The following is a 17,294-nucleotide window of genomic DNA, read 5'->3' on the forward strand; positions in this document are numbered from 1 at the left end:
CTTCGAATCACATTGTTCACAAAGTGAGTACCACTGTCTGAGCTGATCTTATCAGGAATACCAAACCTTGGAATCACCTCACGACACAAAAATTTAGCCACTGAATCTGCATCTGCTTTAGCTGTTGGGTGCGCCTCCACCCATCTACTAAATCTATCCTCCACCACCAAAACATACCTTTTCTTCTCCTTCACCTCTGCCATATCCATGAAGTCAATGATCAGATGCCTGAATGGTCCGTCTGGCTCTGGTATGTGACCTATTGGGGCAGTAAAACTTTTCCTGTTGTTGTATTCTGCACATATTTCACAACGTGCTAACCTGTGATCAACCATCTGAGCTAAATACGGAGACCACCATGCTCTTTGAATTCGTTTGATCACTTCCCCCCTTGCGCAATGGCTCAAGCCATGCGCATCATTAATCAACGATGTGAGAACTGAGAGAGGAGCCACAAAATGCCCCTGAGGACCACGCCATACGCCTGTTCGTGCATTCTTAACCGCCCCCCTTTTTATCCACTTAGATATCTCATATACTGAGGCCGAATTTTGCGCTGCGGCTAAGGAGGTTAAGTCCGTTTCTGGGTAGTCTTCACCTTCAGAGTCGGTCACAAGCATAATGTTGGTATGTCCTAAAGCTGCTGATTTCGCTGCCTCATCTGCTGCAGTGTTTCCACTGGTAACAAACGAGCCATCTGTTTTGTGCGCTAAACATTTGACGATAGCTAGTTTAGCTGGCAGAGTAATAGCATGTAACAAATCAGTTATGGCCATTCCATGCGTCACAGGAGAGCCATCTGCTCTCAATAACCCTCTCTGGGCCCATGTAGGGCCGAAGTAATGACACACACCATAAGCATACTGCGAATCCGTGAAAATAGTACAAGATTTCCCTGCAGCTAGCTTACAAGCTGCAGCGAGCGCTTTTAACTCAGCCAATTGTGCTGAACATGGTTGAGAAACAGCCGTAGACTGAACAGTAACAAAGCTAGTCAAATCTTTACTGGGCGCTACTATGGCGTAACCCGCCAAGTTCCCGTCTGGGCCTCTAAAGCACGAACCGTCAACAAAAAAGGTTACATCCGAATGTGGCAAAGGTTGATTTTCAAGGTCCTGACGTGCTTTCGAGTATGTGGTTGAAACTTGCTGACAATCGTGCGGTTCACCGTCCAATGGGGTCATCATTCTATCAGCTGGATTGACTGTCTGGCATCTTTGAATAGTCAATTCTGGTGAAGAGAGAATTACGTCGTAACCTGTCTTCCGCGCATGAGTTATCACAAATGTCGGACTGGTAAGCAGGGCATGTAACGCATGTGTAGTGTACAATATAGTAGGATGGCCCATTGTAATGGTTGACGCCTTTTGATATGCAAAGGCTGCTGCTGCTAATCCCCGGTAACACGGCGGCATACCACTCTCAATGTTGTCCAATCTACAGCTGAAGTAAGCAACAGGCTGTTTGCTCGGTCCCTGTTGCTGAGTTAACACGGCATTAGCAAAGCCTCGTTTTTCTGATACATACAGGAAGAATGGCTTACCGTAATCAGGACTCGCTAGCGCTGGTGCTGTACAAAGATCCTCCTTTAGCATTTCGTAAGCTGCAACGGCTTCTGTCGTCCAAACCAATGCAGCTTTCTTCTGATCAGCTGCTTTTATCAACGCACGTAGTGGAGCTACCTTTAATGCAAAATCTACTATCCACTGTCTGCTATAACCCACCATACCCAGGAAAGACAACATCTGTCCAACCGTTTGCGGTTTCGGGGCTTTACGGACCGCCTCTAGATGCGTAGGCGACAGCTTACGACTAGTGCCATGCAAAACTCTTCCTAGATACTCTACCTCCTGTTTGCAGAACTGTAACTTTTCCTTGCTCACCTTGTGTCCGTTTTCTGCTAAGAGTCTCAATACTTTCAAGGAGTCTGCCTGGCACTGTTCTTTAGTTGGGCTACAAATCAAGATGTCATCAACATATGTCAGGAGAAGACTGTCAATATCCAACGAAGCTAGATCCCTAGCCACAATTCGATTGAAAATTGATGGGCTTTCACAATAGCCCTGGGGCAATCTCGTGTATGTGTACTGTTGGCCGTTATACGTGAACGCAAACAAATGTTGTGAATCAGGATGCAGTGGAATACTAAAAAATGCAGAACACAAATCAATGACCGTGTACCACTTAGTATTGCCTGGGATGTTGGAGAGTAGCGTATGTGGATCTGGGACTATGGGTGCTTCTGCCTCAACTATATAGTTAATAGCACGTAAATCGTGCACAAGTCGCCACTTATCTGAGTTTGGTTTTCTAACTGGGAATATTGGAGTATTGCACCGGCTTTGTGTTGGTATTAGAACCCCTGCCTCCAATAACCCCTCAAGTGTGGGTCCTATCCCTGCCTGAGCCTGTGGTGTTAGTGGATATTGTTTCTGATACGGGTACCTGACATTAGGTTTAAGTTTTATCAAAACCTGTCCTGCTGACTTTATGAGTCCTACGTCTGTAGAGTGCTGAGTCCAGAGCACACTCGGGATGGTGGCTAACAGCTCTTCAGTTTCTGTATCTGATTGTTTATCTGGTGCGATGTCCTTGTCATCTGAAAGTGGTAACTGATAAGTAGGTGACATTTTCTTTTCTATCAAGGTTTGTGTGGCTCTTAAAGTGTCTGTGCCTTTTTGAGAAATACGCATAAATTTTCCATCCGGTGAGGTGTGCATGTACTGGTTGATGGTTGGCTTCCATTCTAGCACCTGGCTAGTTTCTTTGAGCATTGGTCCCAGGTCTTTCGATTCATGGCCTCCTGCTACCATCAGTGAGATGTGTGGTATTGAGTTTGTAATCTGGTACCAGCTCTCCAAGTTATTGGGTAACTGAACTGCCGTTGCCACTCCTTGAGGGCCCACGAAAATGTCTGTTGTCACCACGTCAAACAGTTTTCCTTCCAACATTTCTGACCATAGTGTTGCATATTCTTCATTGGTGCTGTCAGGGTCAAAACACATGGTACAGTGCAGCGGGCTCTTAGGTTCAGTGTAATCCGGCCGCATAGCCTGTATCCATGGCTTCCACTGTAAATAGCTGGCCTGCAACTCTGATAATGAGGGATCATCGTTCTGTAGCCAATACACTGTGCTACACTCTGTGTCTGCCTGCGTCCCAGCCATGAGATATTGTCCTGCTGTGGTTCTGTCTGGGAATGTTACCCAAAGGCCTGTAGGGCTGCACTGAATTCTAGCCTTAAATTTACACAAAAGATCTCGTCCCAATAAATTGACCGGTGTAGAGGGTGAATACAAAAGTGGTGCCACAATGGTGGTGTCTTCTAATGTTAATATCTGAGGCTCTGTGAAGTGCAAGATCTGTGAGATCCCTGAGAAGCCTGTTGTTTTGATGGTCTTCCGAGCGAGGGGGAGATTCGAGCCTTCGCGCCCTATACATGAATATGTGGCACCTGTGTCGATCATGAATGGAAGAGGACGCTCATTATTGAGTGTTACCATGACAGTTGGTTCCTGTTGCGGATACAGTGTAGTAGCATACTGTATATTCTCCCCCTCTGGCTTCTCAGGGCCGCTTCAACTCCAATTTGGTGCGGGCCCCAGTCCCGGGCCTATCTGGGGCTGATACATATGTGGGCAGTCTCTTCTCATGTGTCCAGTCCCTCCGCAGCCCCAGCACTCTAGTGGCTGTTGAGGCTGTTGGTACTGAGGATTGGGGGGTGCCTGCGCATAACTCAGTCCTTGGGGCCCTCCAGGGCTCTGCGGCGCATATCCCTGCGGTGGTGAGCCAAATCTTTCCCATGGCTGCCTTCTTCCTTGCCACCGACCTCTCATTGGGCGTCCTCTAAATCTTCCTTGTGCACCGCTAATGTGGACATTAATGGGTTGGGCCATTGGGTACGCCTGGCTATTTTGTGGATGCTGTGAATTTGGTGCTGTCACCTGCGGTTGTGGCATCATTTGCGGTTGCTGTGGTGTTTGTCCTTGTTGCGGCAGCATTTGGTTATTCTGTACTGGTTCTTGGCCTGCTGGGATAACCACTGCAGCTTGTATTTTTCCTGCTTTTTCTCTCTCCTTTTCTTTCTGTCTAGCTCTGGTCAACTCGCCAAGCTGTGTTTTATATAACTGTGTCAGTAGGGCCTCTGAGGCTGTTTTCTCGTCCTTTTGTTTCTTTCTGTATTGTTCCACATAATGTATCACATGTGCTTTGTAGGTGTCCCATGGCATGGAGTTTAGACCGACCACCTCATCCAACGAGGTTTGGACTGGTTCTGGTAGACATTTCTTCAGCATTAATTTAAACAGTCCTTTACTTGTGTCCGTCTCGTCCCATGTTCCACCTGTCTCTTCCTTCCATTTATTCTGATAATCATGGATGAATTTTACTACATTTTCTTCTTCCTTCAGAATCATGTGTTCCAGTTGTCCTGGGTCCATTTTCGTAGGGTAGGATTTCCTTATTTCATTCCACAACCTGTTTCTCCATGTCCCCAGTGCTATAGCATCCCAGCCTGGTAGATCCATTGCTCCTTTTAGTCCAGCTTCATTCAGTATTTCAGCTGTTTTTGCTTTCCCTATCGTTTGAGCTAATATGGCTTTCACATCTCCTATCGACAAGGTATGTCCTGCTGTCTTTTCTTCAAACTTTGTAATCCACCTCTGCCCTCCGTTACACATCTCCGGTAGCTGTGAGCTTAATCCTACCATATCCATAAATGTCCATGGAACATATTGCACATCTCTTCCTTTTGTCACCAGGGGATTCATTCGAACCTCTTCTTCACCATCAAACCCATATCTCTGCGGTGCTTTTAGTGACTTTTTGTCCCTTAAGGTTCTTGGTCGCGTGTGCTCCCGTTCCAGCTGCTCTTCCAACGCTGTAACTGAACTTTGTAAGCGCTCTTCTAACTCTTCCAGCTGCTGTGCGAAATCACGAACGCTATCCATCACCTTCTGCCCATTGGTGTCCCTCTGTCTCTTTATTGCATCTTCCCTTGGCTCTATGTACAGCACTCCTCTAACCTGTCTCTCTGGATCTTCTCGCCAGTATTCAGCACATGGTTGTTTTTCCGGTGGCCCTGTTGTCTTTTCTGTTCGGGATTGATTATACGCACCCTGCTCCTCACTCATTGGTTCATCTCTTTCCCATTCTTCCGGGAGCGTAGGGGGCGCTGTAGGCCCACTCGCACGCGTTGAGATATATCTCTCGGCGCTGTCCCCCACTGGTGTTGAGTGTGTGAACTCCTTTCCTTTTTGCAAATACTCTTCACTCTCTTTCTTTGCTCTTTGCAATATCTCCTCTGCCTCTTCTTCTTCCTCATTTTCACTGTGATTTCCCCCTGTCTCTTTGCTCCTCCTAATTTTCCCTTTAATTGGGTTTTCAACTGATATCTCCACGTCTTCCCATCCTGTCCAGTCGGCATAGCAGTCCGTTAAGGTTGGATACACTCCCACTTGTTCCCTGCCCACCACTGGCTCGTTGTAGTTGGGTGGTGGACAGTAGATTGGCGGTGGTCTTTCTATTTCTCTCTCCTCTCTACTCCGCTCTTCTTCCTTCTTTATCGCTCGCTTCACCTCTTCTTCTGCTTCTCTGACCTTCTTTCCTTCTCTCATGAACCATTCCAGAATCTCCAACCGCCTATACTTCTTTCCTCTGGATTTATCATCATCTTTGCTTGGCTTCCAGTGTCTCAGCATTTCTCTCACCTCTGAGCAGGCCTTTTCATCAAATGTTCCTTCCACCGGCCACTGCCATGTCCCCTGAGTCCTGTCATGCCATTTCCTCATACACTTCCTGACATACTTCTCGTCAGGTTTGTGTTGCGCTATTATAATGTCAACTGGTGTAGGCTGTCTTCTTCCCTCACTCATGATGCACCCCTGTTGTGCCCTGTATGCGCTACTTCTCTCTCCTGGATTCCTATTGCCTTCTGACCACGTCAGTGCAACGCTAATTCGTTTCACCGTCAAGCTCGGCCTTACTGGATTCTTTCTCAACTTCTCACCGAGCGCATTGATCTTATCAATCAGCACTGATGTTGCAAAACCTCTTTCCCAGTGTACGAGTCGCGGTTCTACTGTCACAGTTGCTGTCAATCCCGAGCAATAATTGTACTGGCCTGGTCTGGGCTGGAATAACTCTGCCAGGGGTTCGTCGTCTTCCTTATATGGGTCACTGATGAAATCAAATATTGGGATGGCTACACTGCTAGGCTCGGGAGCGTCAACTAGTGCTCTCAATATAGGACTCAACAACTTGGGACGCCAAATTTTCCTTAATGCTTCGTACCAGTCTACGTCAGGGAACGTTCTTTGTAAGGTGTACAGTCCGTCAAACTTTGTCAGGGCCCACAATTTATCTCTAATCAAATCTTCTGGCTGCCAGTGCTCTACTCCTTCCCTATCTTTGTATGTCCGCTCATCCCAAAAGTGTGTGCGTATTCCCCTTGTTTCTATCTCCAAGTCTTGGCGAAAGGCCATACAGCTGAAGAAAACAGTAGTGCGCATGCAGTATATGGTATCAATATAATAGCTCAATACTTCAGTAAGGGTAATGTTGTATTATCTGGGTCACATTTTTTACAATTCACTGAGTGGCCCAATAATATGCAGACCCAAGTTTTAGGTGGATTTTTCCTGAGTATTCTCTTTTGCTGATTGCACAATATCCCTCCCTCGCTAATCCTGCTTTCAGCCGCTTTTGATTTCGTTCCAAGTCCACAAACCGTGTCTCTAGCCGTTGAACTCCTCAGCCTATTCATATGTACAACTCTTTTCCCTCACTTATACTGTATGAAATTCCTCCTTCTAGGGGATGTCTCCGCTCTTACTCACTCTTTCTTGGCACAATGCCCCCGCACACACACACACACACCTCTCCACTGCTTCAAAAAGCACTCAATCTTTTTCCACACACACACACACTTGTTCTTCTTAATTCTTCATCATCACCTGAGGATCTACTGTTAAACTTCCTGCAATGAAACACTTCCACAACCTACGATCCTGCCCCAACTTCCACATGCTAGCCCAAACCTCCGTGTATTGAGGACCTCTTGGGGTCATCGGCCACATTAAATTGACCCTAACCAGGAGTTTCCCAGCTTCCTTTCTCAACAACTCTAGTGCTGCCTCCGCGAACTCCCTTTCAAACCTATTTGGAAACCTATAACCAACTCGCTTGAATGGTAGTGGACTGTCAAGACTTAGCTCTAATCCGCGAGTTTTTGCTCTTTCTGTGATAATGTTGGGAACTTCCTCACTTAGTTCCTCCGGAACGGTAAAGTAAGCACTCACACGGTGTCGTCCCGTGTAGGCGGATACAAACACTTCCACCATTCGGGAGCAGTTGTTTCCTACAGTCTGCTACATCTTCTCCTAGACCCCATGGATGTCACACCACACTTTCACGTCAGTAGAGGGTGGAACAATTATACTTGTGACCGATGCCCGTATTCATCCAATTCACTGAGTGCATAACAAATTGAGATGAACCATTATCTCACACTTGGCACTTGGTCCTTACTTACGGTATGTGGATGCCCGCTTCACTATAAGATTTATTCTAAAGACTATTCTAGTCCACACCATCACTACCCTTACTTTTCCTTCATTTCTCACATAGTGTACCTCCAAAACATATATATCAAACCTTAGTATGATTACATCCATGCACGGTGATTCCTTTACTCTCACAAAGACTTCTGCCTTATTTTCCCACTCTGTTGCAATTCCTTTTCAACTTCAGTCCTATCATCCCCACCTGTTTCATATATCACTCCCCATATCAGTGTGCATGCATGTACACACTGGTTTTCCTATAATCTCACAGTAAGAGTGTTAGTAGACAAAAGGTTAATACAGTGCTATTTACAGTGCGCACATCCAATCACCATTTATTTTCTTCATGCACTCACACTCACACAGCCCCTCGCACTCAACACACCCACACACTGCATGCAATACAATCAGGACAGACAACAGACAAAGGCCGACAGCGGGCCTCTCCTTATTTTTCTTAATCTTTTCTTTATTCTCTACCACCTGGATCCAGGACTTTTCTATTCAGCGCTTTTTCTCTTTATATTCTCTTTATCTCTTATTTCTCTTACACCTAGATCCGGGATTTTTCACTATATTTCTCTTTTCTTTTCTTATTTTCCTTTCACTACCACCCGGATCCAGGAATTTTACTCTTCTCTTTTATCACCTGCTACTTGACACTTATTTTTCTTTTTCCAGTGACGGTGTTCACGTTCACAGAACTTACTATTCTGCTACTAAACGCTCCGTTTGCGTCCAAATAAGGTCTTTTTCACAGGAATTTCTCTCATACCACCTGGAACCCACCAGGACTTTCGATCATACAGGCCTTTACACATTCATACATCTGACATCATCTAGTCTTTTCAATATAAAACATGCAATTTATCATGTCACTCTATGTGGTTTTAACTTACACTCACTCTGCCTCTCTGGCTCAATAGGTTGGAGCAGAGCTGATCCGACCCTGGGCCGAGCGCCTCCGCCTCCCCAGACCACACACAACTAATGCAGAAATTCGGTTAAACAGGCTTCTGCCTTACCTCTGTCCTAGTTGGATCCCGTGTCTGGTCCGTGGGTGGCGGCCGCAGCCTCAGGCCCCGGGTCTGGGGCTCTGCTGTTCTCTCTGTGCCAATCTCGTTTTCTTTGAAATCACGTCGGGGTCACCAAAACAATGTGGAATAAAAAATCTACTGTACTCACTACTAAAATCTGACTCCAGCTCCACACTGACCCGACAGCTCAGTCTGAGTGAGACTCATGGTTAATAAGGCCTCATAACTAAATAAGCCAATCAAGCAGACTAGATGAATACAGATAAGAGATTTTATTTTGTAATCAGCGCTGATACAAGAATTTGAGATGCTCACGCATGAACGTCCCAACAACCTCTACCCGGGGAACTCCAACTACAGCCTTTATATACATTTCCCTTATCTTCCCAATGCAACACGTCACTGGTTCTTTGCCTAGACAATCCCACCAAACTTTCTTTTTTTTGACCTTTTAGATTCTTTTTTACACCATTATCTTTGGATTTACAACTTTTCGAATACCATTATAATTAAACTTTCCTGAATCATTATATTAAAAATTGGGCGTTGCCGCCCCCACCAGTGGGATTGTCTTTGGCCTCACTCTCGCCAATACCTCATTCTTCTTCAGGAGACAGCATGGGTAAGTTCTCAGTTCTTCAGGGACCAACACCCCTTTCTTTTATTAACTTTTACACCTCACGGATTTTCTGATTTATCCGCTGTCTTCCACGTATATTCTCTAGATATTTCGCCTGGTACCACCATTGCCATCCAGCACGCCCTGCGTTTACTTCATGATGAGCTCACTACCGCTCAAGGTACCAATGGAGCGAAGATTGACCATAACAATCTAGGGTGCGTCTCTGCCATTGATTGGTCCAAGTTTGGAAAGCCTGGTACCGCAGAGAAAGCCTGCCAGACTGACATCATTGATACAACTACTTGTTCTTCAAAGCCCTTGCAGCCTGTGTGCAAGGCCCGTGACAGGCCAACATGCCGTGTTAAACCTTATATTGTTCTTAAGCTCAAACGACCTAACGAATAAACTTTACCTGAGAACTCACTCCTGCTGTCCCCCTGATTATTTCACACATACCTTATACATATATTCTCATTTACAAAATTATCTCCCACAAAAGCCACACCTCCTTCATGTAACTGACAGATACAAAGCCATACCTCCTTCACTGTACCTGACTGATAGAAAGCTGTGCCTCTTCACTGTAACTGACAGGTACACAGGCCACGCCCCTTCACTGCAACTGACTGATACAACACCACATCGCCTCCACTGTAACTAACTGATACAAAGCCATACCTTCTTTATGTAACTGATACAAAGCCACACCTCCTTCATGTAACTAACTGATACAAAGGAACACCTCCTTCATGTAACTAACTGATACAAAGCCACACCTCCTTCATGTAATTGACTGATACAAAGCCTCACCCCCTTCACTGTAACTGACTGATCAAAGCCCCACCTCTTGCACTATATAGACTGATACAAAGCCACACCTCTTTCATGTAACTAAGTGACACAAAGCCACACCCCTCACTGTAACTTACAGATACAGTGCCACATCTCCTCCACTGTAATTGACAGATATAAAACCACACCTACTTCATGTAACTGACAGATACAAAGCCACACCTTCTTCACTGTACCTGACTGATACAAATCTGTGCCTCTTCACTGTAACTGACTGATACAACACCACATCGCCTCCACTGTAATTGACAGATACAAAGCCACACCTCCTTTATGTAACTAACTGATACAAAGCCATACCCCTTCACTGTAACAGACAGACACAAAGCCACACCTCCTTCACTGTAACTAATTGATACAAAGCCACACCTCCTTTACTGTACCTGAGTGGGTGTGTGGCCACGCCTCGTTTTTTTTGATAAATGCTTCACATCTCTTGCATTCATTACACATGCAATCAATCTTTTTTTGTCCAGCCTCTCGAACTGTTTAGCTCCACCCATTTTTTTCTTTAAAGGCAGCTGTAATGTAATGGCATGTAAATTAGACCTTTCTCTCTCTTTTTTTTCTTCTTCAGCCTGTGGCTCATGTCCTGCGTGATGAAGACTGTCCGTCTGTGATTGTGCCCAGCAGACCATGTAAATACACTTCTTTATTTTGTGTGTGTGTGTGTGTGTGTGTGTATGGGTGGGTGGGTTTAGTCTCTAAATATCTGTCTGTCTACTGCACTCTCAATTCTGAGTCATTCATTTGAAATCCATGAATAGCTTTCAGACATAACAAAGCGCACACACACACACACACGCACAGACACACACACACACACACACACACACACACACACACACACACAGATCATTTCCCCACCATCATACAATCATAAAATAGTTTAATATGAGCAATAATAATCCTGGATCCTGATTGGTCAGAAGGTGTTGATTAGTTTTCTATAACAGCAGCTCTGCCAGTAGAGCAGGTTTATATTAATGCGCTCGTTCTATTGTGTCGTCACGGTTTCTATGGAAACAGCTCATTTACAGAGACATGTACGGCAGTATGGCATTCCATGTGAAGCGATTTAAAAAAACGTCTTTAATTGTTGATATGGTGGAGTTTCTCTAAGGAGATGTTTATGCAACGTTCATCTGTGTGTGTGTGTGTGTGTCTGTCTGTCTGTGTGTGTGTGTGTGTGTCTGTCTGTCTGTGTGTGTGTGTGTTTTAAACTCTATCCCGTGTTTTTTGTCTCAGTTTTCCAGCGATGCCTTCCAGACTTCATGACAAGGAACGGGACGCTAACGGTCGCCAACAGAACGGCTTTTAAGGATGCGCTGGATACAGCGAGGAGTGTGAGTGAACTCAGGGATGCAGCGGAGTAAGTACACACACACACACACACACACACACACACTGATAACGATAAACAGATTCATTCATAAAATCTCAAGGTTTTTTTGCATCTTTTATATGAAGCTTCTCAGTTTCACATTTTTTGCATCACCCAGTTGTTGGTTAGTTTCCTATAACAGCACACACACCCAAGCGTTCTATTTCTTATTTTGAATTTATCATATAGATGAGTGAACATCAGTTGTGGTGATCTTGAAGGTGTTAAATAGAAAGAAATTAAATCACAACACGTTATGAGAAATAATTAAAGCAGCTTCTCACAGTTGCTAAATTGAGATGCTTCATCAAGCAGCGAGTGCATCGATGTTTATATTTTACAGCCGTCTGTCTGTCTGGTGTCTCTCTCTCTCTCTCTTCTTTCTCTCTCCGCCCCCCTGTGCAGCGGTATCACAGCTCTTCTGGAGGCCAAGGAGCTCGGCAAGAAGATCGTGGAAGACTACGCCAATTCCTGGGCCTGGATTCTAATGTGAGCAGAAATAATATACATCTGAATGCAAAGTTTTACTGTGTGTTTTAAAGCTTGTGTTTTAGTGTGTGTGTGTGTGTCAGAGGGTTAATCCTAGCGCTGGTCATCAGTTTGATCTTCATCCTGCTCCTGCGCTTCACCGCCGGCCTCCTGCTCTGGTTCACCATCATCGCCGTCATCCTGCTTGTAGCTTACGGTGAGAGGAAGTGTGTGTGTGTGTGTGATAGACATATAAATAGACAAACTGACAGTTGGGCAGAAGACAGACAGACGAATGAATGGATGGACATGTAGACAGAGATACAGATAAAAAGACAGACAGACAGATAGATAGATGGCACAGCATTGTCCAGATCAGGAGCAGACCAGTGAGTAGGTCATGTGTCTGTGGACTTCTGACTTCCTGTGTCATTAGGAATCTGCCGTTGTTACTGGGAGTTCATGCTCCTGAGAAAGACCGAAGCGGACGTCGGCATCACAGACATCGGTGTCCAGACGAACCTACACGTCTACCTGCAGCTCAGCCAGACATGGCTCATCTTCTGTGAGTTTAAGAAATCCACTTCCTGTTTCAGGCCTGAAGAATAAACACAAGATTTCCTCAGAACTTTGCGTTTAAATGACCAATCCAAAGCCACGCCCACAACTCATTCTGTTTGCTGCGTTGGTCAGATTTGTATCAAATGGTGGCCGGATTCATGTTAAGCAGTTTCTATGAAATATGTCACCATCTGCTGTGTTCTGAGTATATGCCTGAAAGAAAAGGAAATAATGATTAATTATTTCAACCAACAGATGATGGCAAAATACTAGCAAATTTCTCTGAAGTGCTAACAGCAAAGCTAACATCAATGATTGTATTCAGCATTAATTGTAGCTGAAGATTCCTCATGGATCATTGGTAGAAAACATTTTGAGGATATCTGGAGCTTAAAATACAAAGTCGGGTCCCTTAAAGTTGAAACATCAAGCTAAAAAACCATCACAGATATCAATTGTTGCTAAGCTCTGAGGTACAGATAGTTATCCAGATGTTCTAATCATGTGCATGTGTGTTCTCTCTCAGTGGTCTTTCTGGTTTTAACCGAAGCCTCCATAGTTTTAATGCTGTTCTTCCTGAGGAAGAGAGTGTGTATCGCCATCGCTCTGCTCAAAGAGGGCAGCAAGTACGTCTGAATTTCTTCTCCGAATTGAACAATTTCAGCTCCATGAACTCTCTAGAACTCTTGTGTGTTTGTTTGCAGGGCCATCAGCCACATCATGTCTGCGTTATTCTACCCAATCGTCACCTTCGTGATGCTGGCTGTGTGTATCTCTTACTGGGCCGTTACAGCTGTGTATCCTTACAGAACGGTGCAGTGTGTGGAAAATGATAGGAATGATGCAAAATATTTACTTGTTTTTTCTACTAGTGGCACCACATCATCTCAGTTTAAAGTGGAACAAACGTGAGCCAAGAATTAGCAGGTCATATTTGCAAAATGCCAGTTTTTAACACCTTATACAAAAAGTTTGGCGAGCCAGCCTGAGGTGCACAGGCATCATTAAACCATATGAACAGCTTTTACATTGTAGTGAACAGCGTATATGTGTAGTTTATTCAGTTAACCGATTATCAGCAGTCAGTTAACAGAGTGGAAATTAACATTCGTCCTGTCGTTACATGATCGTGTCCAGTTCCATTTATCTACAAATCTTATTACCTATAGCCGAGAAAAGAAAGCTGTGATACATCCGGCAGTTAGACATTAAAAACTAAACTTGTTTATTCTAATATAACTCTTAATAATAGAATATTCTAATAGTTGGAGAGCCAGCCAGGAGGTTCGAGAAGACTTGATCATTCAAGCAGCCTTTAATTTTTATTTATCCATCCATTTTCTATACCCACTTCATTCCTAATTAGGGTCACGGGGATCTGCTGGAGCCTATCCCAGCACACATTGGGTGAAAGACGGGTACATCCTGGACAAGTCACCAGTCCATCACAGGGCCACACATATAGGCAGACAACCACATACACACATGGACAATTTAGAATTATCAATCGACCTAATGTACATGTTTTTTTGGGCTGTCGGATGAAACCCACACGGGCACAGGGAGAACATGCAAACTCCACACAGAAAGGCCCCTGTCTGTTCGAACCCGGGATTTGAACCCAGGACCTTCTTGCTTTGAGGAAACACTGCTAACCACTAAGCCACTGTACTGCCTGTTATTTTTATTTATATTAAGTATAATTTTAGTTTATACAGTTAATCAGCTGTATCAGGGAATATTTTGCCATGCTGAATAAATATATACTTGTTTATAATGATTTTTATCTATGTGAAGAGGTTTAACACCAGTATTTAACAGTTGGTGAGCCAGCCAGAGGGTTTAAAGAGAAGATTTTCACCATATAAACTTTTTTGTTTATTTAAATATAGCTTTTGTTTATACAGTTAATCTTTAGACAATTCTACATAGAAAAAGTAAACTTGTTTGTTTGTTCATTGATTAGCTCCAAAATCTTAACAGTTGGTGAGCTAGTCAGGAGGTTTAAAAAGTAGATTTAACCAGTTTTATACAATTTATACATTTAACCAGCCGTAACACATGACATAACCCTGCAGGGTTAATACCAAACCAGTCAGCGAGCCAGCCAGGAGGTTAAAGGCAGAGGTAATACAATTTTTTTTGATAGAATATGTTTTCACATATGAATAATTTCGGTCTGGTTGCACCTTAAATAAGTCCAGTTTTCTGGCATCGTCCGGCGAAGCTGTGTACAAAGTGATGTCAGCGCAGCCCAACTGCAAGCATGCCAACCTGACCTGCAGTCCAGAAGTAAACACCTTCTCTGATTTTGCAATAAATGTTGAGGAAAAAGTGATACGATGAGACGTAATTACAGATCTCTGTACATAATGACCAAGGAGTCACCTCTATTCCTGTCTGTTGTGTTTATGGACAGACATTCAACAGGACCAACATCACTAAGCGATGTCCAGGAGCTCAGTGTCTCTTCGCATTCTACGGCGGCGAGAGCGTGTATCACCGCTACATCTTCCTCCTGCAGCTGTGCAATCTGCTCGTCTTCCTCTGGTTGGTTAATTTCACCATTGCGCTGGGGCAGTGTACACTCGCCGGAGCCTTCGCGTCCTACTACTGGGCCAAGAGGAAACCTGAAGATATCCCAGCATGCCCTGTTTTCTCCTCCTTTTTCCGGGCTGTACGGTAAGTCAAGCATGGAGTAGAATAAGTGTGCAGTAGTTGGTGATATATTCTGTATATATCTCTGCACGCTGTGTCCTGGGCCGACTCTGGACCTCCGCTGACCTTGTGATACTATTTGTTTATGACCTCATCTTACGACCGTGATATACTTTATTTTGTCCTAGAAATTCTTCCTGTTCTGTTTTGATGACTATGTGCCAAACACAGACATTCGTCTCCGAGTGAACCCCGAAGATTCTAACAGTCGGAGAGCAACCATCTTCTAAAACTCAAATTAGCTACACTACACAAGCTATATCTGCAAAAAAATACAACATGCAGGGGTTTTGCACTCAGATATCTTTGATTCATGAGTCAGGGATCGTTAATTGCTCCAACATAGTACAGGACATTTTAAGGAAGTGACAGATGTTTAAAAACTGCTGCTGTGTGTGTGTGTGTGTCTTTTTTTGGAGATAAGATGATTAATGAACCCAAAATGTCTTTAAAGTACTTCCAAGTAGCAAAAAGTCTGATTACATTTGTATGGTTTCATGAATTCAGATTATTTTCTAAAGAACGCTTCTGTTGTTTTACCTAGACTTTTATTTTATATTTTAGTAGTAGCCTTTATTCGTCACATATACATTATTCCACAGTGAAATTCTTCTTTGCATATCCCATCCTTGGGGGTTTGGGGTCAGCGCACAGGGTCAGCCATGATGCAGTGCCCCTGGAGCAAAGGGAGGTTAGGAACCTTGCTCAAGGGCCCAGGAGTGGCAGCTTGGCAGTGCTGGGGCTTGAACTCCGATCTTCCGGTCAACGACCCAGAGCCTTAACCACTTGAGCTACTACTGCCCCCAAAATCAATGTCAGAAGTGGGATACGATGGATGAGATTGTAATTGGTTCTCAGTGCTGAACTCTGTAGTAAAAAACTATCATGATGGTCCAGTAACATGCGTCTGATGTGCTTGCAGGTATCACACCGGCTCTCTGGCTTTCGGCTCGCTGATCTTAGCTTTCGTCCAGTTCATACGGATTGTACTGGAGTATCTGGACCACAAGCTTAAAGGTGAGTTTTCAGAACAATGTAGAAACCTGCAGGTCATGCTGTTATAGGAGAGAAATCAGAGATGGAGTGGTGTGATAAAGCAGCGTTATTGTTTCTACCCTCTCTCTTGAAGTTAGAAAATGTAAAGTTCCAGCTTGACCTCTGTAACAAATCTTTAACACTGGAGACTCCTTACATCAATGTTTAACAAACAGCTCCTTACAGAAGACTTCACAGCATCACATGCATTTTATAATCTGTTTCCTGCATGTGGTTACTATGGCAACAAGAAGAGCATTTATATTAATACAAGCCTGTGATGGGTAGCTTTTGACCAATCATATTTAGAATCAGCAGTGCTGTAGAATAGGTTGTGTTATTGTCTCTTGTTTTGTCTGTGTGTTTGTGTGTGTGTGTGTTTAGGAGCTCATAACATGTTCGCTCGCTTCCTGCTCTGCTGTTTAAAATGCTGCTTTTGGTGCCTGGAGCGGTTTATTCGCTTCATGAACAGGAACGCGTACATCATGGTAAGATTCCCTCCTCTGCTGTTTGTTGAAATCTTTTCACGCGATGAAACGCTAACGGTGTCATGCGTCCCGTCTCAAACTGGTGTCCCCTCTAGATTGCGATCTACGGAAAGAGTTTCTGCACGTCAGCTCGGGAAGCTTTCTTTTTGCTAATGAGGAACGTTGTGAGGTAAGGGACCATGACCTCAGGGTTCATCATAAACAAAAAAAATAGTCTAAACATGTTTGTCTCAGTCAGCATCGCTGTTCTCCGTTACAGGGTAGCCGTGTTGGACAAGCTGACCGACTTCCTGCTCTTCTTAGGGAAAATCCTCATCACAGGGAGTGTTGGTAAGTCAGCTGCTTTGCTCATGGATAAGACTGATGATCTCCTCATCATGGCACCTGTTAGTGGGTGGGATATATTAGGCAGCAAGGCATCATTTTGTCCTCAAAGATGATGTTAGAAGCAAGAAAAATGGACAAGTGTAAGGATTTGAGCGAGTTTGACCAAAAGGGCCAAACTGTGATGGCGGATAGACCACTGGATCAGAGCATCTCCAAAACATAGTAGCTCTTGTGTGGTGT

The 17,294-nt window shown here is 44.3% G+C and overlaps 1 protein-coding gene across 1 annotated transcript in view; it reads left to right on the forward strand.

The window, feature by feature from the left end:
* The window catches only part of slc44a5a (solute carrier family 44 member 5a), an 86,713-nt gene that overhangs the window by 67,228 nt on the left and 2,191 nt on the right, over positions 1-17,294 (forward strand). The window contains exons 7-19 of the mRNA XM_058419094.1: positions 10,651-10,711; positions 11,322-11,445; positions 11,863-11,946; positions 12,030-12,142; positions 12,362-12,490; positions 13,013-13,112; positions 13,191-13,283; positions 14,691-14,778; positions 14,906-15,168; positions 16,127-16,221; positions 16,624-16,727; positions 16,823-16,896; positions 16,987-17,057. Coding sequence (XP_058275077.1) covers positions 10,651-10,711; positions 11,322-11,445; positions 11,863-11,946; positions 12,030-12,142; positions 12,362-12,490; positions 13,013-13,112; positions 13,191-13,283; positions 14,691-14,778; positions 14,906-15,168; positions 16,127-16,221; positions 16,624-16,727; positions 16,823-16,896; positions 16,987-17,057 — 1,399 coding nt within the window. The remainder of the gene's footprint in view (positions 1-10,650; positions 10,712-11,321; positions 11,446-11,862; positions 11,947-12,029; positions 12,143-12,361; positions 12,491-13,012; positions 13,113-13,190; positions 13,284-14,690; positions 14,779-14,905; positions 15,169-16,126; positions 16,222-16,623; positions 16,728-16,822; positions 16,897-16,986; positions 17,058-17,294) is intronic.

This window comes from Hemibagrus wyckioides, linkage group LG20, assembly GCF_019097595.1.
Source record: "Hemibagrus wyckioides isolate EC202008001 linkage group LG20, SWU_Hwy_1.0, whole genome shotgun sequence".
In the NCBI taxonomy this organism is placed as follows: Eukaryota; Metazoa; Chordata; class Actinopteri; order Siluriformes; family Bagridae; genus Hemibagrus; species Hemibagrus wyckioides.